This window comes from Phalaenopsis equestris, unplaced genomic scaffold (genome assembly GCF_001263595.1).
Source record: "Phalaenopsis equestris unplaced genomic scaffold, ASM126359v1 Scaffold218760, whole genome shotgun sequence".
In the NCBI taxonomy this organism is placed as follows: domain Eukaryota; kingdom Viridiplantae; phylum Streptophyta; class Magnoliopsida; order Asparagales; family Orchidaceae; genus Phalaenopsis; species Phalaenopsis equestris.
This window is the reverse complement of record NW_018237177.1, coordinates 331,553-358,768: the sequence shown is the minus strand read 5'-3', so window position 1 is coordinate 358,768 and position 27,216 is coordinate 331,553. Positions and strand designations below refer to the sequence as shown.

Sequence of the window (27,216 nt, the reverse complement as noted above, 5' to 3'; positions counted from 1 at the left end):
TCAACTCAGGTTTATAACTTTGCCTTCCTACTCCTTTAAAACTAATTTTGTCAACTCAATAATAGACGCATTTTCTACCCTTCATCATACTTGTCCAAACTACTAAAGACTATTTAGTCACCTTAGTTTTAATATATATCATAATAGTGTTTACTTTAACATAATGATTTATTAATTTATCATTCCTATTTTTTCCATACATCTATTTTAATATTCTCATTTCTGTTACACTCAACCTAAATTTAATGATTTTTTCACTCAATATTTCTACCACACCCAACTTCAACCTAACTGTGATTTTATAAAATTTACCTGTATGCTATCACACAAAAATCCCAAAACACTTCTCTAATGTAGCCATTTTGTATTAACTCTAGAAGTTAAATCATTAAGCATGCATTCAGTTTTCTATGTAATAAATAGATCCAAGCTAAACATAGCACAATTAGGTATCACCTAATTTTCTAATAATATTGAATGATAATGTTTAACATGACACTATATGACACAACATATACTTGATATTTATTTTACTAATTTTAATGCATTTATCTTCTAAATATTCCGTAAATTGTTCTAATTTTTCACCAATTAATAAATGTCTCATTAATTGGAATTATATCATCTGCAAAAAACACATACTAGCATTCTAAGCATCTACATAAATAATACTTTTTATATGCCGCGAAATATAATTGCACACACAATCATGACAACCTCCTGAAAATTATGCCCAGCAAATACTACAACAAAAATGCATCTTTTTTATGGAGCTTTACTTGCAAATACTAAAACAAAAGTGTACCTCTTTGATGGAGCTACCGTTTGATTTGATAACACTGATCCTTGACTATTATTTCTTGCATGTCCACCACGAGATCTAAGACACAGTAGAATGAAATCAGTGCTACAACAGACATGTTATTCTTCAATTTTTTGCGAGTAAAACAGTTATAAAGCAACAAGCGAGGAATCAACCAGAAAAAAATTTAAAAGTAATAAATTTATAAAAGAAACTGCTACTGCCTAGTTAATAAAAAAAACCCCTAGTTACTTTCACGTTGAAATCTAGACATCTGGTAATGAACTACCACCATAAAGTAGGATCACAAACACCAGTAAATGGTAATCGATGACTAACCCTTAACTCAAGAGAGGTACATTTATGGTGAGCAATTTTAAAAGGTTTTACCAACGTAAACCTCGGACTCAATTTTCTAGCTTTAAAATACAGCGCTGAGTAACCCAAGTACTCAACAGAATCGCGATGCATTTTGGCGCTCATTTGCTTTCACCCATTTAAAGTCAAAATAAAATCACCACATTTGAGAACTCTTGTATTATTTATTTATAAACCACATCCAACCAAATGACAGATTCCATTAAATTCATCATTTGTCAAAACATGGTTCTATCTTCAAAAGCAACATGAGAACTTGGACTATTTTAGAATGAGATACTCAAGATTTTAAAGCAGATGTTCACTGCAAATGAAGAGAAAAATATAAACTGGTTCACAGTGATATATATGAAACGAACTCTCTAAGAAAATGAAGTTCAAATGATTTCAGCAGATATTCCCAAACCTCCCAAGAAGAAAATTGTGAATTTTCTAAACAGCTTTGAAGTAGAAAACAAACACTCAGTAGGATTACCTAGCCTATATTGATTTCAAAATTAGGTTTCGTAACAATTGGCCACAAAAAAACATTTCCTTAATATATGGCAAGATGCATGATTTCACTGATACTAGTCTGAAATATACTGTCCTCCTATACACCATTTTCGTTTGAAACATAGTAATTAGTAGCTTTTATTCCTTTGGTGCATCCACCCACTTTGAGTATACTAGATTTACACGTGACTGATTAGAAGGAATATCTATGGTGCATCACATAATTGCTCTTATCCCAACTAGTCAGGCTTGGATTCACGAATTCTCCATCTAATCTTGTCCAAAATGAGATATTAGCTATATTTTGTACAAATTTTTGGATAACTTCTAGAAATAATTTCTTTTAGTCAACCAATTTTAAATTAAAACTTCATTCATATTAAATATACTCACAACGATGGTGCATCTCATATCCTCCTGATACGAGGCTTTCCTGGCTAAACTGGATGCTGCCCATGGAGGCTGAATAGGTTCTGCTAAGAAATAGGGCCGATCGACCCTAGGAAACAGAGCTGCCGCCCAAATAGAAGGGGGGTACACCTCTCCTAGTTATATATTAGTATTTGTGTGTTTTCTGTGTTTTAGGGTCCAGTTTTTACTTCAAACTTTTCTGTCGTCGGCGTTTTTTTCCCTTACCAGAGTTGTATTCGAGGACGGGTGGTACTCCGGCTATATTCTGCTCCTAGGTGGTGATTACCTTCGCTTATCTCTTTCCCCCGTCCCCCTGCTTACTTGCTACTGCCCTCCTTGCGCACCATCCTATTTGCTGTCGTGCTTCTCCTCCTTTTTGCTAACGCAACCTACTCCAACCTCCTGCTACTTGTGGTCACAGAAAACATTCTTACTGCCGCCCCTAACCATCCTCCTTTACCCGCTGCTCAGCCGCACCACTCCCTTTCCTTTGCTGTCGCCAGGCCTCCTTACCACGTACAACTCCTCATTTTATCTAGCTCGACCAGCAGCCCACTACTTCTCGGCCTAGGGCATCTCTTGTGTTTGTGTCGTTTTCCTATTTTTAAGAGTTTTTATTTGTAACCCTTTAAATTTCAGTAATAATATTTTCATTCCGTTGCGGTTTGAGTTAACTGACGCGGGGCTTTCCTGGCTGAACCGAGTGCTGCCCCTAAAGATTGAACCAGTTCAGCTAGAAGGGAAATAGGGTCGGCCGACACTAGGAAATAGGGTTGTCGCCCAAATAGGTGGGGTCCCACCTTTCCTAGCTATCTATTAGTATTTATGTGTGTTTTTTGTGTTTTAGGGGTTCCATTTTTGCTTTAAACTTTTCTACAGTCGATGTCTTTTCTCTTTTTGTATCTGATGACAGGTGGTGCTCCGGATGAATCCTACTTCAAGTTGGTGATTATCATCACTTATCTCTTCCCCCATCCCCCTGTCTTCTTGTTGTTGCCCTCCCTGCACATCCTCCTGTTTTTTGTCCCTCTTCTGCTCCTTCAAGTTTGCTCCTCCAACCTCCTGCTACATTGGTCACACGTCCCCATTGCCAACCTACTTGTTGCCGCCCCTACCTATCCACCTTCACCCGATGTCCAGTCGCATAACTTCCCCCTGTTGCAGCCAAACTTACCTACCACCTACAACTCTCTGTTTCTGCTAGCTTTGACCAGCAGCCCACTACTCCGTCCTCTCCTTAGGGGCCTAACCCTAGTCTCATCCTAGGGTTTCTAGCATCACCATACCCAAACTATATCCACTCCAAAAAAATTCTTTCTTATCCTCAAATACCCTCTGCCAATTCCACAAGCCCAGATCCTAATTATGCAATCAAGAAAAAACATGTCGGAACCTACTCGGGTAGAAATATAGTAAGATATCCGTTGACTTCAGCCAAGGCTCGTGGAGATTGATGGCGAGACCTAGGGAGAAATTACGCTTGATCGAGATAGGGAAAGTCGAAGAGGGGAAATGGATGAGATTTTGAACCCTTTCCATAGGGAGGTCTTCAGTGATGAAGAGGACAGACTACGACACTTCAGAATTTATCATCAGAGGAAGTTGAGAGAGGAGGCAAAATGGATAATATAGAGGTTTTGGAGTAAAAGTGGTTCTTCAAGAGTTCAACGGATTGCATCGAATGGTTGCAGTCGGTCGAGAGAATATTCGAGCACAAAGAAGCGCCAGAAGACAAGAGGGTGAAGCTTGCAGCTATCAAATTGAAATAAGAGCACTTCCTTGTGGCGCGAAAACTTGCATAGCCAAAGAAAGAGAAAAGAAAATGACAAGATTACTAGATGGGAGAAGATGAGAAATGAGATGTAGAAAAAATACTTACCTCCTCACTACCGTTAAGATATGTTTCTAAGGCTTCACCACCTATAACAGAGAAACCTATCAATGGAAGAGTTCACGACATAATTTAACAAGTTGCATATAAAATGTGAGTTGATCGAGCCAGAAGAACATACCATAGTCCAATATATAGGGGGTCTAAAGCCAAATATCAATAATATAGTTTAACTGCAACCCTATTGATCACTAGGAGATATCCAGATCTTAGCATTAAAAATAGAGAGACAACAAAAACAAAGGAGACAATTATTGTCATTCAGATAGCCTCCAGCAATTGGAGATATCAGTAAGTGCACACCTCAGGGACTTAGGAAGACTGGTCAGGATAAAGATAAAGTCGCTCAAAATGAGAAGAAGCCTAAGAAGAGTAGAACGCTCACAACAGAATCATCCATAAAATGCTTTAGATGCCCTGGATTTGGGCGCACTTCCTCTAGTTGCCCGAAGAGCCAAGTTATGTCCTTTACCGAGAAGAGTACAGTGGAAGAAGTTAACGACGAAGAAACAACTAAAGAAAATAGTAAGGAGTATCAGCTTCCACCAGATGAGGGTGAGAGGCTTGCGGTTCCACAAGTCCTTCAGACCGAGGAACTAAGTGAGCAATAATGGCTTCATCATAATATATTATACACTTGTTGCATCATGAAGGAAAAGGTATGCAAGATCACCATCGATGGAGGTAGCAGAAAAAATGTGGCCTAACACTGATTGTGGACAGATTGAGCCTCACAACTCAGAGGCATTCTTAACCGTACTCCCTAAAGTGGTTGAAGAATCAGAACAAGCTTAGCATTGATAGAAGGTGTTTTGTGGAGTTTTCGATTGGGAGCCAGCTGCAGGATGAGGTTTGGTGCAATGTGGTGCCCATAGATGTCTGTCACATTTTCCTGGGAGTCCATGACAAAATGATTGTAGGACTCAATATGACGAATATAGAAACACTCACTCATTCACTAAGGATGTAAAGCACATCGTTCTCTTACTTTATGCAGAGTTCGAGGTGACAGAGGCTCAGGGAATAGCGAGACAGTGGAGCCAGCTTCAACCATAAGACAGTTGAATCCTCCCAAAGTATCCGAAGCTAGCTCGACCTAAAGGTGAGGTAGCTTAAATCTCTATGAATGGTGGCTACCATGCAGTAAGCTATCGAACATGATTTCCTTAACGGGTTTAGGGTTGAAGCTGGATAGTTGCTCACAAATAGGGAAGGCTCCTTAAATGTTTTGGGTGACAGTGTAGTCATAGCAGCAGTCGAAGAACCCTCAGCCCCGAGAGGTTACAACAGCTCCATCAACGACAACGAGCAGATAGAAACTTCAATAAATGAAGTCAAAGCTCCCCCGACTTCAAGAGACTGACGCAGTGCTTTCCTGGCTGAACCGAACATTGCCTCTGGAGGCTAAACCGGTTCAACTGGGATGAAACTGACGGAAGAAAATAGGGTTGCCTCCCTCCCAAATAGAAGGGGTCCCACCTCTCCTAGCCATCTACTAGTATTTATATGCACCCTCCTGTTTGTTGCCGCTTCTCCTGCTCCATGTTTACTGTCGCGAACGCCTACGACCTCCTAATGCTTATGGCCGCACGTCCCCCACAGCCAACCTGTTTGTTGACGTCCCTAACTATCCTCCTTTACCCACTGTCCACCCGCACGACTCCCTCCCCCTTGCTGCTACCAAACCTTCCTACCACATACAACTCTCTGTTTCCACTATCTCAACTCGCACCCCACTACTTCATTCGCGCCTTAGGGTGTCCCTTGTGTTTGTGTCGTTGTTTCCTATTTTTTAGAGTATTTGTTTGTACCTCATTTGAATTTCAATAATAATATTTTCATTTCGTAGAGGGTTGGGTTAACTCCAATATCACCTCCATTATATGTTTAACCACAAAAGATAAGCCTAACTCCACAAACATAGGTTATTCCAATTATTTCTTTAATATAATTATTTCCAACTTTCTTTATAGTTTCTCACAAATTCATCAATATATACACATACAAATCAAATAAAATTTAGCTATTATCAATAACTTCTTTATTACCGAATTCTCAAATCCATATAGCATTGACCACCAATTGTAATAGTATAAAAACTGAATTTTTAAGTTTCAAATATACTATATCATAACCTAGTACAATGGATACTTGTCCAGTTCAACCACTCGTGTTTTAAATTTAGAAGTGTCATCATCTATACATGTATATATTGTTTTGTATATAAAATCCATATCACTTAACTTATCTCCCCTATGTATCACTTAGTAACCCAACAATATTGGCAAACAATTACCATAATTGTTCGAACTATTCACTTATTTCAATGAAAGAGTCCCCACCCATCAAAGTTTATCATCTACAAATAGCATATACCAACAATAATAAGCATTTATTTTACTCACCAGATTGATAGTAAAATATTTTTCTAAGAGGCATATACTTTACAGTGTGTGAGGCACATATCAAAGTGCGCCTCGCCTCAACATTTAGGACACATATGTCTCGAATTTATAAGTTCAGGTTCATTTTTTAAAATAAATATAAATTGAATATATCAACTAAACCCTGTTATTATTAAGAAATTAAATTTTATGTCGCTCATAATTGTGAAAATAAAAAAAGCTCTCATGTTTGTCTCTTTTGGGGAAATATGCCTGTAGGTGCAATTCAATCAAATTACCTCTAATGAGAGAACATTTTTGCATTCACGAATTGCTCTTTAAAGTAGAGGTATTTGGAATCGGGTGAACATATTCAAATTTGAACTTGGGTCGAATCTAATTCAAACATAATTCAATCAAAACCACCTTGCTTGAACAAAATTCAAACCACAAACATTGTTCCGATTGATTCATACTTTGATTTGGAAAAGAAAAAACAATAGAGGCTTATTTTGTTGAACTTAATTTGACATATTATGTTATTACTTTCATATGTAATCTTTCTTTGACATGTATTTTACATTTCTTACAATTTGATATTAGGATTTTAATGTCACTTCTTAATACTTTATTGTCAGTCTAATACCTATTATTTTGTGCAATTTGTTAAGTCAAAGGTTTACGCCTCAAAATGTCTCGAAGTTTGTCTAACCTCACAAACAAACAATGTCTAATCACGCAATTTTAAACCATAAAAATTTTATTTATTTAACTGCGAGCAAGCCAAACAATGCAAAAGGCAATATTAAAAGTTTACTAGTTAGGTTAGCATAAGAACTTTTATCCACTTCATTTAAATCTAATAGACCCTATGTAGCCCAAATCAATCTCGTTTCAACCCAAACGGTTATTAAGTAAATACATGGTGAGAGAAATGCAAAACAATAAGTTATGTAAGAATGATTGCATGAACATGCAGATGATTGAGTCACCCCCCCATATTATTGTTGGCATTAAATTTTATTAAAAATCATTTTTGTTATTAATTAGGTTTAATTAAACATAACAATATTAAGTCACTTGTATGTCTGCTCCCGCTCCATGCCCATAACTGTCTGCGCTTCTCTAGTTTGAAGTAAAAAGTCAGCTCCATGCCCATAACCGTTGTCGTTGTGGTTGTGGGAAGATAATTTTCAAAATATTCATGTGAGGAAGCTTGAGTACTTGCACTTGCAAATTGAGTACCGTTCAGAGAAATAACAAACTCGTTTGGAAATTTTTTTATAAAAATCAGGGGATTCAAGTACTCGTCCTGAGAAACATGAGTACCCATCGAGGGAATTAAGTATCGTTCTGGGACAATAAAGTACCTATTTAATGAAATTTATGATCCTAATTATCCTTTTTGTATGTACATCAAAGACCTATAATATAATGTCTTTTTTGTTCCCAAACCACAGTATCTCACACACTGATTAGCGAGTCTTTTAAAATAGTTGGGAATGTTACATTCTCCCGTATAGGGATTGATGTTCGGAGGCTGCTAAATTTTCGAATGACTTGGACTTGTAAATAACTTAAAACTTTTACACTATTCAAACTTGTAAAATAATTTAAAATGTGAATCACTTGAACTTGAAGATAATTTGAATCTAAACTTTTAAAATTTAGGCCCTTAGAGCTTAAAAATAATTTGAATATGGATTTTTAAAATGTCAGCTCTAAGGACTTGTAAATAATTTAAATATGTGAATTTGGATTTCAAATGATTTTGAAATGTGAACTTACTTGACCAATTAAAAATGATAGGCTGATTAAATACATGTTATCTGAAACATTGTTATTTACAATCTAGTACCCTCTTTCATCCAATTTTCAAATTCTCACTAAAATGCCAAAATTCATGATAAAAACCTAACCCATATTTTCCAATTTTATCAAATTCTCAATGATTTGATCGTGGAATGTATAAATACATCAGTTTAGTAGTTTAAAAATATCACCCGGGTGCTAGATTTTGTAAATAGCAATGTTTCGGGTGCTATGTATGTAACTATCCCAAAAATGATTTGAAATGTGAGCTCATAAATTTGCAAAATTAATTCAATTACGCATTCATGAACGTGCAAAAATATTCAACTTAGGTTCCCAGAATTTGAAAATTAATTTGAAATTGAATTATTCAAACTTAGGCCTCTGTGCAAATGATTTAAAATATGTATTATATGCTGACTTACAATACTTTTAATCTAGTTGGCTCTTTTAAGAATTGAAGGTCTATATTTTGTAAATTTTCTTAAGGTTATTTAAAAGAAGGGGATTTTACATACATAGCATGAAAAACTATAAAATTTATGTATCTCCCACCCAATTTTTAAAATTTACATATAGAACACTCAAATTCCTCTAAATACCTCAAATTTAGCACATTCATTAATCCATCAACTTCTCGTCTGTAATCTTCCCATAACTGCCTTAAGTCCATACAACCCTCTGTTTTCTATAAATGTAGCCAGCTTCAATGCAAGTCCAATCGAGCGCATAATCTCCAACTTCTTTAATCATGGCATCCAAAGGTTTGTGATAGTTATCTTTTTCGTCTCTTTTCTACTCTTACTAGTTTTTTCCTGTAGATTGTCGCTCTGAGATTACCCAGCTGGAAAGCAGCATTTTTTTAAACAAGAAAAGGGAGTAGGAAAAAATAGCCCCCGTTTACTTGTTCTAGTGGAAATGCTCCGGTCAGGGACTTTAATATTTGCCTTTGGCATGCTAAAGAAACTTTGATCAAGGCTGCTCTTTCTTTTTCATTGCTTATTTTGGTTTCATGAGGTGAGATCCACTTTAATTTTTACAATCTCGCTTGAGTTTCTTTATTATTTGTGTTACTCAGTTTATAATTTTGGAAGGTTGGATTATCAGCCCATGTTTTGAGGGCTTGGTGTTGGTTTGAAGAGTGATGGTGAGGACCCAAAGTGACTATTGTGCAGCATAGGGCGAGCGGCGAGAGGTGAACAGCTGAGGAGGAGGGTAGGCGGGAACTTCGGGAGGAAGAACGAGAAGATGACAAGAGTAATAAATGTGTTGAATTTGAGCTGTTTGGAAGAATTTGAGTGCTCTATATGTAAATTTAAAAAATTGGGTGCGAGGTATGTAAATTTTATTGTTTCATATGCTATTTTATGTAAAATCCCCTTAAAAAAAAGTCTGACAAACTATTTTTATCTTAAAATTTTAAAATTTAGGGTTGGATCATGACAATTGACCACTATCTCTCTATATCTAATCAATCAAGGAGATCTTTCCTCCCTCAAAACATAAAACCAAATGGAAAAAAAAACAAAACTAAACTAAAATTAGAAAAACTTATTTATCACAGGTATGCATGACAGAAACTCAAAATTATAACACTCAAAAAAATGCTTTAATAGATCAGCCAACACCTACAGGTTATCAAAAAGCAATCCAAGTGTAGAGTTCTAAGGAATTGAATCAGAGAGGGGAATTTTAATTATACAGTACCTTGTAAAGTAGGGGACTACCATTGACGACTTATTGCTTGTAGTAAAACCCTTCAATATGTTGTATTCTGAAGCAACTGATAGTAGATCCTTGATCTCAGACTCAACACGTGAGAGCAGCATTCTATCATAGGGATGTACGGCAATATGTGCACCATTCGAACAATCCGCAAGAGGTATTGGGATGTGAAATTGGCTTGCTGAGCGAAGAAGATGATCTGAATCGTGTGCTTCAACCTCATAACGGGAAAACATATCACGAGTGTCAATAGCCACAGTTTTAAGTCCCATAAGATCAGACAGCAATGAAGTGTCTATGCCGTCTTCCTCATTGTACCCGCTGAAAAGAAGCTTCAGGATCTTTTCTTGTCTAGCAGGCTGCTCAGCAATCCCAAAGCTAAAAAGGACCGAATCAGGATGAGCATCTGTTTCCAGCCAAATATTCAAACGCTGGAGCTTAAGAGACGGACAAATTATGCAACAAATTTGAATGTAAGTTCGTGAACACGAATTACAAATTATCATTAAAGAGACTGACTTGCATCATGATTTGATGATTCGCATATCACCGGTAACTAATAACACCAAAAACATTATTTCTTCAAATAAAAGCAGATATTAGAGTTTCTGCTTGATCAATAATAACAAGATTGCAAATGTCCAATAAAATTTTACAAAATACGATGAAATTTTTTGGGAGCAGGAAAAGATACTTATTCCTCTTCAATTTCATAAGAGATTTCTACAAGATAAATAATAGACGAAGACTTCCAAATTAGAAAAGCCACAAATCCTCGTTTTAGAAAAAAAGAAACATAAATTAGAAATTACCAACAATATAAAATTATACAAATAGAAAATATTCAAAATAAAAGAAAACTAAAAATAGAAATTCTTTAAATTCCAACAACCCCCCTCAAGTTGGAGCATGGATATTCATCGTGTCCAACTTGCTTTCAAAGAGCTCATATTAGACATGAAAAGTCCTTCGAGGGAGATATTTGTTATTTGTTGTATGGTCGTAATAAAAGGCAACTAAATAACTCCAATCAATCTTTTTTATCGAAGTGTCTATCAATCTCCACAGGCATTGTGAAATCATGTTGCACTGAATTTTTTGCAATGCTTGTGACCGTTTTATTATCACAATATAACTTCATTGACATATTTATCAGGATGCGAAGCTGATACCGGAGGAGTAAACCAAACCACAAAAGCAACTTTTATTAATAGGAAAAGAGGGTTACAACACACACAAATTGGAGATAACATCACCAAATACAAAACGCCACAAATGGACACCTCGGGAGTATATCCTAAGGGAGGTGAAGGTTGGTTGGAAGGTGGAGTAGAAAGCCGGGAAAGTGGACAGCAGTTGGGAGTAGCGGGACAGCAATTAGGATAGCAGGAAAGTAGAGGACGGCAGCCTACTGACTACAAAAGGGGGCTTGACAGCAGTCTGCAGGGGTGCAGGGAGAAGTTGGAGGTGATTTGGCGGGCTAGGAAGCAGCCAACTGTTGTTGAGCAGAGGGCAGGAGTGGTGACGGCCTGCAGTAGGGTTGGAAGGTGGGCCGGTAGCAGCAGGAAATTAGAGGACAGCGGCCTGCTAGATGCAGGAGTAGGCCGGACAGCAACCTGCAAGGGTGCAGGGAAAACTGAGTGGACAGATAAATATCTCGACGAGGTTGGATACAGCCAGAACACCACTTAGAACCTTGGAGACGATCACCACCTTAGACGAGGGACAGTCGGAGCACTTCCTCGACGCCGGATACAACCCTTTGAAGGGGAAAACTCTAGGATAAAACCTAAATTCAGATTTCAAATATAAGACCCTCAACTCTAAGCATATCATGGGCGGCAGCCCCCCCTCACTTGAGGACCGGTCGGACCTCCCCCGAGTCCTACATCAGAACCTCTTCAAGGTTTCTTTTTAACCATAACATCTCACATACTTTATTAGCCATAGTTATATGTTCTTCCTAGACACTACTCCTTGCAACCATATTATGTTTCTTACTCCACTATGTAACCAAATATTCCCCAACATAAGTACAATATTCGGATGTCGATCTCTTATCAATAATTGAGCCAACCCAGCCCGCATCAGTGTATGTCTATGTTTTGTTGTATGGTCTTATTAAAAATAAACCCTTGCCTGGTGTATTTTTTAGGTATCAAAGAATCTTATTAATTGTTTCAAAGTGTTTTTCATAGGGCGAATGCATAACAAACTCACAAGAAAGACAATACATGAATATGTATGTGATAAGTATATCAACTTTCACACCAATTTTTAATAACTAAATATATTCACTAAATCACCTTCTTTACCATCTCACCCAATTTTTTATTAAGATCAATTGTAGTGTCTACAATTCTACACAAACTCATCCAAGTTTCCTTAAGAAGATCGATACATATTTCCATTGAGAAACAACAATCCTTTTCTTTGATTGAGTGACTTCATGTAAAGGACAGACCTCAAAGATTCTAAGTCATTGGTCTCAAAAACTGGTGAGAGAGAAGTCTTCAAACGGTTCATCTCATATATGTCATCTTTAATGAGAAATGTATTGTCAACATACACAATCAGTATGCATCTTTTGAATGTCTTAAGAACATTGTAAGATTTTCTTGCCCTCGAGTATAATACCCCTGACCTTTAACAAACAAAATAAATTTCACAATCATGCTCTCAGTGACTGCTTCAACCCGTATAAAAAAAAATTTTCATGATCCGGTTCGGGGCACGGGCTATCCTCCTCCAGCACCGAAGTCGCGAGACATTCCGTCCTCCATCTGTGTCGATCGACTCTCCCAGTAAGTCGTTAGGGTTGGCTTCTACCTCTCATTCTCCCTCTGTCTCGCGTCAATTTATAGGCAAACTGACCTCTGCACGCGAGGTTCAGAATCTCCGATACCACTTTTGTCATGACCGGCTCGGGCTTGGAGTTAACTAAAAATGGAACAGACAATCAGACAGTGAAGCTTTTTAAATTTACACACTTTAGTGTCAAACTTCTCACTAAATCTTGGAAGTGCATCCATGTACACTTTTTCATACAAGCCCCCGTTGAGAAATGCATTTTTATATCCAACTCTTGTAACGATTATTCAATATTAGATGTAAATGATAGAAGAACTCTTATAGAGTTTTATTTTACAACTAAGGCGAATGTTTCTAAGTAATTAATATCATAGGTATGAGTGAATCCATTGACACCCAGTCAAGTCTTATACCATTCTAGAGAGTCATAAAAAGTATACTTGACTGTAAACACCCATTATCATCTTATAGGTGTCTTCACTCTAGATAGATCAATTAATTCTCACATACCATTTTTTAATAGCTATCATCTCCTCGAAGACACACTCCTTAATAATTTTAGAGCATCCTGCACGTATTAGAAATCTCCATATAAAACAATTATAATGTAAAATTACAAAAAATGGGTGAATGATTTCATGACACATAATGGGATAATAGATGTTGGGTGCAAGACCTCACCCCCCTACAAACAATAATGGAAGAATTAGAATCATTAGACCTGGGATTAGAACTAGGCTCAATTTTAGGACTAGAAGATTCAATAATCGAAGATGAAGTGGACTAAATATGGGATAAAGACTCGGTGAGAACATTACTTGAATGGGTTCACGGATTCAGGGTAGTGCAAAAGGTACGTAGAACCTTTCTTTTAAGTTGTCCTCTCGTGCGAATATACAATATCAAATGGTACTACAATCATAGTTCTTTTCCTAGTTTTTATTTATTAGTTGTTATAGGATCATGAGCATCATGAGATGACGTTATAGGAAAACAAAAATCGTCTTCGATATCTAAAACTCGACCCACTTTCTCTTGATATAATATAACTTGAATTTTCAGATTGAACAATCAAGACCGGGGAAGTAATATTTTGTAAATTTTTAGTTTGAAAAAAATCTTGAAAAATAATAATCAAATCCTTTTTTTACCTCCCCCCTTGAAGATAAAAACAAAAAAGATTGTAAGATGACATCCATGGTAACAAATATTTTTTTTGAAATAAAATCAAAATATTTATACCCACTTTGAATAGAAGCATAACCAATAAACAAACATTTTTTTGCTTAAAGTTCAAGTTTTTATTAATTATGATTATGAATGTAAACAAATACAATACATTCAAATATTTTTAAAAGTAAGAGTTGTTAGATAAATTTATGAAAAACATCAATAGTTGTTTGTTCCAAAGTTTAAGACTTTATTGGGTGTTATATTTATGAGGAACGTAACGGTACGATCGGTTTCACCCTAAAAATATTTTGGCACATGATTGGTAAAAAACAATGCCCGAGCAACTTCCAATAAGTATTTTTTTCAGCTAGATCATTTTGTTGTGCAGTGTCGATATACAAGCTTTCATGGATTATTCTTCGTATAAAAAAAATTGACTCGAAATATTTTGAAATATTCTCGGTCAATATCACTCCGTAATATTTGAATATTTTTTAAAAATTATATTTTTATTATGGTGTAAAAATTTTTAAAAATAGTTTCCACTTCAAATTTTCTTTCATTGAAAAAAGTACAATTTATTCTTGTGTGATCATCAATAAATGTCACAAATCATTTTTTTTCAAAATAAGTAAAAGTATTACAATGACCACAGATATCACTATGAATCAAAGTAAACGATGTAGTTGGTTTGTAAGTTTGGGAAGAAATGCATTATGATGTTTAACAAACTGACAAATTTTACATTGCAAATGAGGTCAAATTTTTATTTTGAAATAAACTAAGTAAAAATTTAAATACTAAAAACTAAGATGACCTAACTTATAATGTCATAATATAATATCATCGTCTTTGAAAAAAAACACAGAATTTAAACAATTATATTGACAATTTCTATTCGGATCAAGTCCATCTTAAAAATAATAAAGTCAAATTTTTTTCTTAGCACTGCCAATTAATCTCGCAGTGATCAATTCTTGAAAACCACAACAAAAAAAGATAAAAATTAGCTTTACACTGATGGTCAAAGGTAATTTTATTAATGGACAACAAGTTACAAGACAAAATGAGAACATGAAACGCATCATGAAGAGTTAACAATGGGGCGAGTCTGACATTTCCTATCCCAACAATTATCGAGAGAAAATCATTAACGATTTTTGACATTTTTATTTCCTGCACAAGTCCACAGGATGAAAACAATTTAGAGCAATCGGTCATATGATTAGTTGCACCAACTAACTATCTAAGAATTAATAAAATTAGGAATAACACTTACCAATGCAGTGGCTAGAGAGTTACCCTTTTGTACTAATATATAAGAGGAAGTCGAGAAAAATTTTGGAGATTGAAAAAAAATTTTAAGTGCTCTAATTGTTTCTTGGTGAAAAGGACACATTCAAGTTTGCAAAAGACTCCTTAGTTTCTTCGGCAATGGCTTGATAAGCTCGATCTTCTCATTTAGATTTTAATTTCCAATTCATAAGTTTACCTTGAAGCTTTTAAGATGTCTACTTCAGTTGTCATGATTTTTTGCAATGCTTGCGCTAACATATGTGGGGCGAAGTGGTTTCAGAATCATTGAAACTAGAAGGAACGATAAAAATTTATAGGGTGAAGGTCATCACCAACTACATGACATCATCAAAGAGTAGATGGGACAAAAAACCCAAATAGCAACAAAGGACCTGTTGTTCGAAAGAGATCAAGAAACGAGCTTCGATTGTGTGAGCAGTGCAACTCTCGATATTGTGAATAATCGAGAGATAAGGCTGCTTAGTTGGACGTGTCAAGAGGAACCAGAGAGACGCGCAACTATCGATTATCACGAGTTCGGGACTAAGCGATCTGACTCGTGAGAAAGAGGTTAGGGCTTGAATCATTCACTGCCTTAGTGAACTGAAGAAAAGATGAAGCCAAACCGAGCTCTTTCAAATAGAAGGCAAACGATCTAAGATCTAGGATCTATTCGAACCAAAGGAGGGAGGTTTTGGCCCCTTGCAAGTAATGAATAGATAGGATAATGCAAAAATACGAGAACAATTTACATTGTGTTGGCTCAAACGTTGTGTGCGATCTGGTCAAAACGCTCGAGAGGTACACCTGAACCTGAGCGGAGAGTTTCGCGTGAGGAAGAGCCGTCTCTGTGAAATTGTAGATGACTTATGCAAGAATTGTTCCGATGAATTCCTCGAAGGAATTGGGTCCGCCAACGGTGTGGCGGTGGTGATATGCGACCAGAAGGCGGAGATATTGCAAGTTGGAAGAGGTGCTTTTCCACTGCGGGGAACGCGAGCAATACGGGAGATAGCGTTGAACCAGGGCAACGAGAGTGAATGGAGGAGGCTCTGTAACCTTCTCAAGCGGTAGAGAAAGACAGTGACTCTGATACCATGTAATTTTTTGGGAGTGAGAAAAAATAATTATTCCTCTTCAATTTCATAAAAGACATTTACAAGCTAAATAGCAGGGGAATGTCACCAAATTAGAAAAACCACAAAATCCCTATGCTAGAAAAAAATAAACACAAATCAGAAATTACCAACAATTTAACATTATAAAAATAGAAAATACTAAAAATAGAAATTCCTACAAAATTCAACATTCGAGAACAAATAAAAGCATTGAGCAAATGAATTAATTACCACCAAATCAGCCTTCTGACATATCTTTTACCACAAATAAGAGCACAAAACTAATCAATAACAAATTACATAGAATAAATAAATAATGAATGATATCACAACAAAATAAAAACAAAAAAAAGAACCATAAGTCATCACAAGAAGAAGACATCCGGCGAAATTAAAATCTTGCTTATATCACACTCGAAATAATCATGCATACAACTTACACTCACAAAATTGATACTAGAAAAACAAATACTACACTATTCAAAAAATAATTAAAATTACATGACTCAAACTACTATTTATGAACTCATAATCCAAACTCGTACAACATGGTTGACACAAGATCAGTTTCAATCTAAATTAAGTTGTGAAGAAAGGTAGAGAAAATCATTTTCTCTTATTTTTCAATAATCAAATTACAACTTTTCTATTTACATAGTAAGGAACGGCCAGAGCAAGATTAATTACAACAATTGCAACTTACAAAAGAAAGCATGACTCAGAATTATAGAAACACGACATAATGAGGAGGGAATAAAGCTAAAATAGAAGACTCGGAATTTCAAACTTACCCTCAAGTTGAATCATAGATGTTGTAAAGACCCAGCTTGCTACTCAGATCGGTAAAGCTGCCTGAAGGTAGACATTTAGTGAAGACATTAGCAACTTTAAAATAAGTAATTAAGTGAATAATGACTTCATTGACCTTTCAAAGATAAAATGTTTATCAATCTCAGTGTATTTGGTCTTGACATGATGAACAAGATAATTTGCAATACTAATTGCGGCTTGGTTGTCACAGAACATCTTTACGGGACTGACAGTAAAGTATCTCATCTCATTTAGTAAATTTTGAATCCACATTCCTTCACAAATTCTCAAAGCTAGTATCAGATACTCAGATTCTACACTACTTCTAAAAAACACTAGTTACTTCTTTCTCTTCCAAGTGACAAGATTTTCACAGACATAGAAACAATGCCCAGAAGTGGACTTTCTATCCATAAGTTCTTCTGCCCAACTAACATAAATGTATATCTCTATATCCCTATTGTATGATTTCTTAAACAGTAACCCTCTGTCAGAGGCAGTCTCACTAAGAAAAAACAATACTCCATAAATCATCTTTAAATATTATTCATTCAGACTATTCATATGTTGACTAATAACAACGACAAAATAAGCAATATCAGATCTAATGTGTGATATTAGATAAGATTACCCACCAATTTTGGTATTTACTATTTTTCACTGGCGTCTTTTCTCCCCCAAAATTTAATTTTTTGTTGAAATCCATAGAAATCTCAGTAGATTTGCACCCCAACATTTCTATCTTTTTAGTTCTAGAATATATTTTCTTTGGGATACACAATACCCATTTTGGACCGTCACTTTCATTTCCAAAAAGTATCTCATTGCTCCTAGATCCTAAATTTCAAACTCATTAGCAAGAACCTCCTTAATCTTCCCAATTTTTTTTCATCATCACTTATCAGGATCGTATCATTTACACAGACAATGAGTATAGTCTTCTTACCTCTCTAGGTATACTTTATGAACAGTGTATGATCTGTTGCCATTGGATATGCCCATTAAATTTCAACATCTTGAAAAACTTGTTAAAACAAGCCATTAGAGATTATTCAAGTTCATAAAGTGATTTTCTTATTTTACAAATCAGATGTTTATTTGAGTCATTTTCCAGTTCTATTGGGATTTCTATATACACTTCTTTCTTAGGGTCTTCATTCAAAAATGCAATCTTGATATCAAGTTACTGTAGTTCTCGCTCTTTGTTCACTAACAAGGAAAGAAGAACTCTTATAGTATTTAACTTGGTCACTGGAGCAAAGGTCTCTTAATAGTTTATCCCATAAGAAAGAGCAAAATTTTTTGCCACCAACCTAGCCTTGAACCTTGCAATGCTTCTATCTATTTTATACTTGGCACTGAATATCCATTTGCACCTAGAAGATCTTTTATCTAAAAGAAAATTTGCAAATATTCATTTGTCATTTAGATCAAGAGCTTGGATTTCCTCTTCAATTATCTTTTTCTATCATAGACTTTGAAGTTCTTCATGAATAGACTTGGGTATCTACACACTATAAGATTAGACACAAAAGCTTTATAAGTTGATGATAACTTCTCATATGCAATATAATTTTGGATAAGATAATTTGAGCAACTTTTCTTGTCTTCTCCATTGAATTCTACCTCCCTTAGAATTTCAAAAGCGTGTAAATTCATGTTTGATTTTTAATAGTCCTGTGATTGCATATTGTCTTTATCTTGTATTGTGAATTTTTTTCTCCTAGTATACACACGAAGTTCCTTATTGTCAATCTCAGATTGGATGTTTTCGACTAGTGAAACTTGGGAGATAGAATGATTAGAGACAAGTATAATAGGTTATGATGACTCTATTAGTGTGGATATCTAGAGTAATGTGAGAAAGTGGATTATGTTGTGATGACTAGAATAGTGTCTCAATTCCAACATTCTAAGTCTCTCCCTAGAATATTAGATGTGGGATAGTAAAGTTGGTTTTCAAAGAAAATAATATCTATGGTGTTATAATATTTTCTTGTAATAACAGAATAGCATTTGCACCCATTTTTGTTAAAAGCATGCACAAGGAAGATACATTTGATGGAGTTTGGGTCGAATCTTGTGCGACTTGGTTGGTAAATGTGAACAAAAGAGACACATCCAAATCTTTCAGGAGAAGATTGGATAGGAAGGCTCTGACATGAGGGTACTTTTCTATCACAATATCAAGAGGGTCTTTGAATCCAAGGACTACTTAACATTATATTAGTGAGTTTAGAAGTTGTAAGGCATCTCCCATAAAACTTTTGGGATATAGTTAGAAAACAATATAGGCTTAAATACCTCAAGGTGTCTATTCTTCCTCTTAACTATCATATTTTATTGTAAAATTTCAACGACCTCACATGGATGATAACATTTTTTGTAAGGTAGGGTTTAATGATAGAATTAAAGTATTAATTTTTGTATTTGAGTTGAGTGAAAATCATGTTATGGAAAGACTAAAAAATTTGTGCAGTTTCATATTTTCCCTTCACGAGAAATATCCAACTAGTTCTATTGTGATCATCAATCAAGGAGACAATCATCTGACTCCATTGATCGTTTTCAATTTTGATGGTCCCAAAATATCATTGTGGATAATAGAGCAAGGTTGTGAGGTTTATACTGAGACAAATAATAGATATGACGGGTATGTTAGTAAATTGGTAGATTTCATATTGATAAAAACTCGTAGGTGTTTATCACTAAAGAGATGAGGATACAACTTTGTGATATAATAAATATTAGGATGACCCAGACGGCAATGCCACAACAAAACTTGATTTTCAACAAACTCAGACACAACAGACTAAGAAACATGGAAAAATGATGGTGAAGAAGCTAATTGCGTGTTAAAAGAATAACTTTCCCTGAGTAGGTATAGACCTTGATACAATTAAACGCTGCCAATAACCTTTCTCGAATCCACTACCTAAAATTCACAAGATATACAAATTTAGCAACACAGTTCAAGTCATGAGAAAACTTGCTAATTATAAATAAGTTGAAATCTAGTTGGGGAACATGTAGCACAGAAGAAAGATGAATATCTTTGGAGACTTTCACTTTTTCCCAACAATTCTGGAGTGAGATCTATCAACAAGTCTAACAAATTTGGGTTTGTAAACTCGTATTTGTTGGTGAGAGTATGATATCTAGACCCATGTGATCAGAAGCACATAAATCTATTATCCAAGGTCAAAATCTTTCATTATTAGCAAGAAATGAGGGATGATACCTTGGTGTATCATCAAGCTGATAGGCTCCACTTTTAGCGAAATAGAAAGACATGATACCTTATTGTATATCAACTTGGTAGGCCGCTCAGTTATGTTTGAAAGAAGTTTTTTTTCAACTTCTCTAGTTATTCCTTGGTGAAGGGGCTAAGTTGAGCCTACCCTTTAAAAGAGCTAGCAGTATCAGCCTTGCAGTCTTAGTCTTTCCTCCCTTGCCCAATTTCCCATCTGTAGGCTTTCCACATACTTTCCAACACTTGTCCTTCATATCACCATGTTTCTTGCAATGTTCACAAGGTAAGTTTCTTCTTTGTCTTTGACTCATGGGAGAGGTTGTGTGTGCGTATAAGGAGAAGCTTTCAGAGTTAGATGAATCCACACCATAACTAGTTGGATATTCCTCATGAAGCAAAAATCTAAAACTGTACAAATTTTATAGTCCTTTTTTAACATGATTTTAACTCATTTCCAATGCAAAAATTCAAAATTTTAAAATTAATAATACAAAGGAATGTTTTAGCTCTATCATTGGACCCTACCTTACAAAAAATAGTATTATCCATGTGAGTTCCTAAGTTAAAACTCCATAACAAAATGGGATAGCTTAGATGAAACAAAATGGGATAGCTGAGATAAAGAATAAACACCTCTTCGAGGTATCTAGGTCTATAATACTTTCTCACAATGTGCCAAAAAATTTCTAGGGAGATGTGCTCATAACCACCTATCTCACTAATATAATGCCATGTAGAGTCCTTAAATTCAAAGGCCTTCTCAATATTTTGATGACAAAATACCATCATTTTAGATCTTTCTCATCCAATCTATTTCTTAAAATATTTAGATATGTCTCTTTTGTTCAATTTCAACAACCAAACTGCACAAAGCTTGACCCGAAACTCATCAAATATATCTTCCTTAGATATACTAATAACAAAAAAGGAATACAAGTGGTATTCACCCATTAAAATAAAATACTTTAACTCCATGAATGTTACCATCTTGAAAACCAACTTTGTTACCCCAAATCTAATAGACAGGGGGGAGTCAGGGTGAATAACGGACTTGAGACACTATTCTAGAGTCATCACAACATATTTCACCTTCTTACACTACTCTGGATACCCACACTGATCTAGAGTCATCGCAACATTTTCTACTTCCCTCTAGCCATCCTATCTATCATATCCTTAAGTTTGTAGTGTCTGAGTCTATTGAAAGTCAAACTTTCTTATGGCATTATTGTTCGGATCATCCCAATTTTCATTAAGTTGCATAGTTATAGCCTTGTTTCTATATAAATAAAAAACCAATATTTTATCAGCGTAAAATCTGTCAATTGGCTAAACATACTCGTCATGTCTACCATTTATCTCAGTACAAACACTCACAGTTTTTCTATATCATTCACAATGATATTTGAGAACCATCAAAATTCAAAATCATCAATCGAGTTAGATGGTCTCCTTTATTGATAATCATACTAGAACTAGTTATATATTCCTCATGAAGGAAAAATCTAAAACGGTACAAAATTTTCAATTATTTCATATACAAGTATTATACATATTTAACTGTAGCAAGTACTTTGTAGGTGTGTTGAGTCAGACTTAACTCTTCTTGTCGAATTTCATACAATTTTATTTTAATCTCAAACAATTCTGCAGTTTTTTCAATACTAGAATGAGTCTCACGAGCTGCTTTCCAATCTCCTATGCTGCTTATAAAGCAAGAAATTTTCTCCAAGCACTATGGTCATAGAATTGATCAACCACAACATGAAAATATGATCATGGATCTTCTATAAGCGATAGTTGGATCAATGAACCTAAGAACTATGTCCTCTCCTATGAGATATTCCTCTTCCTTTATCATAAATGTATGGAAACATGAATTGGGACCATTGGTATCTGATTCCGAACTAAACTCCAAGCAGAGATATACATATTCATGCTTTATTTTGTCATAAGCCTTATGCACATTTAAGGTTGGAAAGAATTCCTTGTTAATTGTGTTGCAGGATAAAAGGAACGTTTGTGGTTGTTCTGCTTGCTGACGAAGGATCAACTGAGACAGCAAGAAGACAGTAGAGTGTGGATGATATATCGATTGTCGGGGAAGGTAGGAACAGGGAGAAACATCTAGAAGGCTAGCTGATTACTACGCTTGAGAGAGAAACTGTAGGGAAGCAGAATACAGTAGAAATACGAACGTGTACAAGGAGACAGCTTCTCTTCGCAATCTTGGGATCCACATTGGAGAGAAAATCCACCTCTTTTTGCAGTTTTGGGATTTCCACAGTAAGTGCGAGGCCCGACTAAAATTTTCACAAGAGAAAAATATCCAACTGGAGGTTAGAGATAACGTTCGTAGAGAAGGAATAGCGATTGTTGGGAAGCACAAGAAAGGATTGCCTGCAGAGAAAAGATCCTGCGGAGGACCTAAAGGGACTAGTAGCTACAGGGAGAGGCTTTGGCAGAGGAAGAAGAGCTAGGGTTTGATCAAACTTTGATACCATGAAGAAAGGTGAAGAAAATCATATTCTCTTATTTTTCAATAATCAAATAACTTTTCTCCTTGTATAACGGTTATGACAAGATTAATTACAATAATTACAATTTACCAAATAAAACATAACTAAAAAAGAAAGAATGAGGGAAAAAGGGTCTGTTTGGGGCAGCTGCAACTTATTAAAAAACAATTGTGAAGCTGTAAATTAATAATTTGATGCTTAAAAAACTATGGTGGTTATTACAATTTTTTTTTTTTTAAATCAGATCGCAGCTAGAAAACTGCCACCCACCTAGCCATGAGTGATGGAAAAACATAGATTTCAGCGGCAACCATTTGGAAAGGCTGTCAAAACGCAATTTACTAAAACAGACAAAACTGTAGTGTAGTGTCGCACCGCCACCACACTTCCGCCCCAAACGGACCCTAAAACTAAAATAGAAAACCCAGAATTCCACAAGTTTTTTTAACATAATCGTCTCGAAATATTTTTTAGTATTAACCCTAACTTAATCATGATTGAAATTATGAAATCAAATAAACTAACCTAGAGCAAGTAATTATCTTTCTCAACAAGTACAACCATTCTCAACCAAGCAGGTAACGACTGGTTTCGAGCCGAGATGGGGTCAGTTCATAATCTGCAAGAATGGATTGAAATGCGGCTCAAAATCGGCTTGTGACTCGTTATATTTGATTTTGAGCCACATCGGCTCGAAATTGAATCAAGCTCCAGCTCGAATTGAGATTTGGATCTGTTCCAACTCGAAATCGACTCAAAATCAACTCGATCTGGCTCAAAATCAAAACTAGCCAGCTCAAACTGAGTTATTTGGATCCGTTCAAACTCCAAATCAGCTCGTGGCTCATTATATTCTATTTTATTTAGCATTATATAAATAATTTTTATAAAAAAAAATACTTCAAGCCGATCTCAAGTCAATTCGAGCCAATCCGTGTATGACTTGAAATCAGCTAAAAAAATCGATCCAAAGTTCCGCTCATAGCACAGCTCATTCATTTTGATCTAATCTCAATCTAAGCCAAAATTTAAATCAATTTTCGAGTGATTGATGATTTTCGAGCTAAACTCACAGCCTTAGCTACTAGTCAAGATTATACTTAATCCCTATGCTTAACACCCTCTGGCAATTTCCCTCTTTTTGAGGTTAGAACACTTGACATGTTTTAACTAAATATGAAAAAATTCTGAGCCTACTAATTTCTGATCATTTAACATTGTATTTTCTTGGTTTGTTTTCAAGTGTTTCTGAAGGTGTACTGAATCTGCTATGCCTATTGCACAAAGATGGATAAGGAAGCATACTGCAGCGAAAGATTTTCCTTTTATACAAAATGAATTGTTTTTTAGTATCAGTAGAAGCTACCGTTTTAAAGGGAAATAGTAGATGCACAAGCAATATATATAAGCATGTCATCATCATCATGATTAGGCATATGCCAAGTATTTGGGGTTGACTCTAAAAAATCAATTTTTCATTCATTCTTGTAGAGCATTGAAACTGTCAAAACCTAAGCAAACCAATAAGAACAACTTCTGTCAATGTCACCTCAAGTCTACAATATTAAAAAAAGGGGCATTTACATACATACCAGCCATGTCCTATGTATATACATATCTAACACCTAAACTTTAATTTTTACATTTATAACACCCAAATCTTTCATATCACATAAAAAATAGCATCATTTTAACTTGTAAAAATTTAAATACACCTTTTCTTGGATAGGGAAGGTGGCATGTATATAAAACTTGAAGTTTAGGTGTTAGATATGTAAATTTAGATATGTAAATACATAAACATAAGAATTGAGAGGTATATATGTAAATCTTCCTATAAAAAATGCATCATACCTAAATTAAGCAGAACGCCGTTAATAATAACATAATTGCAGAAAAAAGCTACCTAAAAATTTAAATTCTAAAATATGTATCAAGCAGAACAAGGCATGAAGCTAAAATAGGCCCAACAACAAACTGACATTGATAAAGCATAGAACCTTGCATGTCTATAAGGACAGGTTTTTCCACCATTGGAATTGATCTGTGAGGCTGGTTATATCTTGAGAATAGGTTCTTGGGAAGCAATTTCTCTTCAACAGGAGGAAAGCCAACCAGCACTGAAGTTGATTTTAAGAACTCACTTCTATTACCATAACCTGGTAAGGTTGTTGAAATCTCCTACATAATTGAAGAGAAAAATTACACTAAAGTGTGCATCTAAGACTTCAGAAAAACAAAATTCATGTTTATTAGACCATCCAACAATTCTTTAAAAAGATCTACGCTATGAGATTTCGAGCTCTGTAGTAAAATACAGGAATGAACTCAACAAATACCAATATATTGTCATGCATCCTTCTCCTAGCCAACTAAATATAATATATCCATAAATAAAAGGCTCTAAGTGTATTCAAAAAAAATGCTGACAATACTTATCACGTTGATTCAAGTTAGCTTAATAAGATATAAATGTGTCGCTGAAAATATTTTCCCTGCACAGTTTAAAGAAACAAAGCTTACTATGTAGAATAATGATTCAAATTCCAATGTTCCATACAATAATGAAAAAAATATGGACTGATAAAATTTCTCGCTCATTAAAAGAAGCAATAATTAGATAATGTTATAGAAAAAATAATGAGACATTCACGATGAGGAAAAGGAATGCTCATGATCTATGGATCAAGATGATTGGCCATGAAAACCATTCATACTTGTTGCCACAGAAAACAGCATAAAATACTGGGATGCAAAACTAATTTAATAAGCATAAAATCTTCCGTGATTAGGAATAACCATCTTGTCAAATTATAATAATTTTTTTTTCCAAGTGCGCCTAATTAAAAGAAGCCAAGCATAGGCTTAAGTAAAAGTCATCATAAGAAAAGCCACCTAAATTTGTGAAGTGCCATAAAACCTCACGTTTTCTAGTCCCAAGAAAAATATTTCACTTTTGTCCAGTTTATCATACTACACATAATAGCTGGATAATACCAATAGCATGTGTGGACTCCAAAAATTTTGACGCCGCAACCAAATTTTCACAAGACGGATGGAATAGTAGATAAGAAACTACACAAATATTTCACCCTCATTTTGTGAGAACTTTTTGACATGGGTTTCAAGGTTTCTTATAGGCAAAAGCTCCTATATTTAATTATCCCTCTTGATAACAAGAGAGCACTTTCGATTAAGAGTAGTCATTTAACACTGAATAATTAGGTTAAATAGATAATGGAGAATTTCCGATTAGAACTTAATAGATAATGTAGCCATTATATCATTCTAGGATCTAACTTTTTATAAGAAAAAAAGATGATATTCCATATCAAAACAAGTATAAGGTTATTTTAACTTATGTGTATTCAAGTGATTGGAACTAATTTCGGGGAATTGAGTTTCAAATGAAAAAAAAAGGTGGAACTCACTTTCATATAGGGCTGAGAATTAAGCTAAAAAATCATCGATTGCTCCAAAAAAGATTCAAATTTTGACCTGGACTGAGATCAGATTAAAGCAAGAGAGAAGCCCTATACATGAAAAGCATGGATCAAACTTTTTATTAGCCAATTTCAAGCCATAAACGGATAGGCTCGACTAGCTCGAGATCAGCTCAAAGTTCTTTGCTATATTTACATAATATATGTATACATAAGTGATAGGATTTTTTTAGCTTTTTTATAATTTATTTGTATTCATTAATTTTGAGCTGGCACAATCAAAACGAGCTACCTCGTTTTAATTTTTGAGCTAGAATAGATCTAGCTCCATTCAAGCCCACTTGTTCTGATTTTAACACGAATAGAGCTTGATTTAATTTTGAGACGAGCTGACTCAAAATCGAATGCAATGAGAAACAAGCCAATTCAAACCATATTCAAACCTTTCAAGCTGACCTCAGCTCAGCTGAAAAACGAATCATTCATGGCCCTATTTTCACAAATGTAATAAATGAGATTCACTTTTGAGAGTTCAAAAGTCGCTATCTTTTTTGTCATGAAATAATAATAAATTAATTTTAAAAAGGAGCCAAGATTTATTAATTTAATTATAATAACAAGTAATAACTAATAACATAATAAAAAATACTAAGATCACATATAAAAAAATGAAACTCATAAAACTCTAAGGAAGCACAAAATAAGTTCAAACAAAGTAAGTTTACGCAAAATACATATTGTACTGAAATTTAATTTCGGTACTTCGCTTCATCACTTCAAAACACTAACATCAAAATAACTTGGCCATTAATGCATATAAACTAAGTGTATCATTCACATTCATTGTGATACAACCATGTCTCTCACAAATAGCATAAGACAATTTCTACACGAC

General features: G+C 34.9%; 1 protein-coding gene across 2 annotated transcripts in view; it reads right to left on the bottom strand.

Moving 5' to 3' along the window:
• LOC110037329 overlaps positions 1-27,216 on the bottom strand; it is a 36,639-nt gene that overhangs the window by 5,319 nt on the left and 4,104 nt on the right. The window contains exons 2-4 of one of the 2 annotated variants that reach the window (XM_020741952.1): positions 24,861-25,059; positions 9,881-10,304; positions 806-880 (exon numbers count right to left, since the gene is read on the bottom strand). In XM_020741952.1, coding sequence (XP_020597611.1) covers positions 806-880; positions 9,881-10,304; positions 24,861-25,059 — 698 coding nt within the window. The remainder of the gene's footprint in view (positions 1-805; positions 881-9,880; positions 10,305-24,860; positions 25,060-27,216) is intronic. The other variant, XM_020741954.1, reaches the window with a different exon arrangement.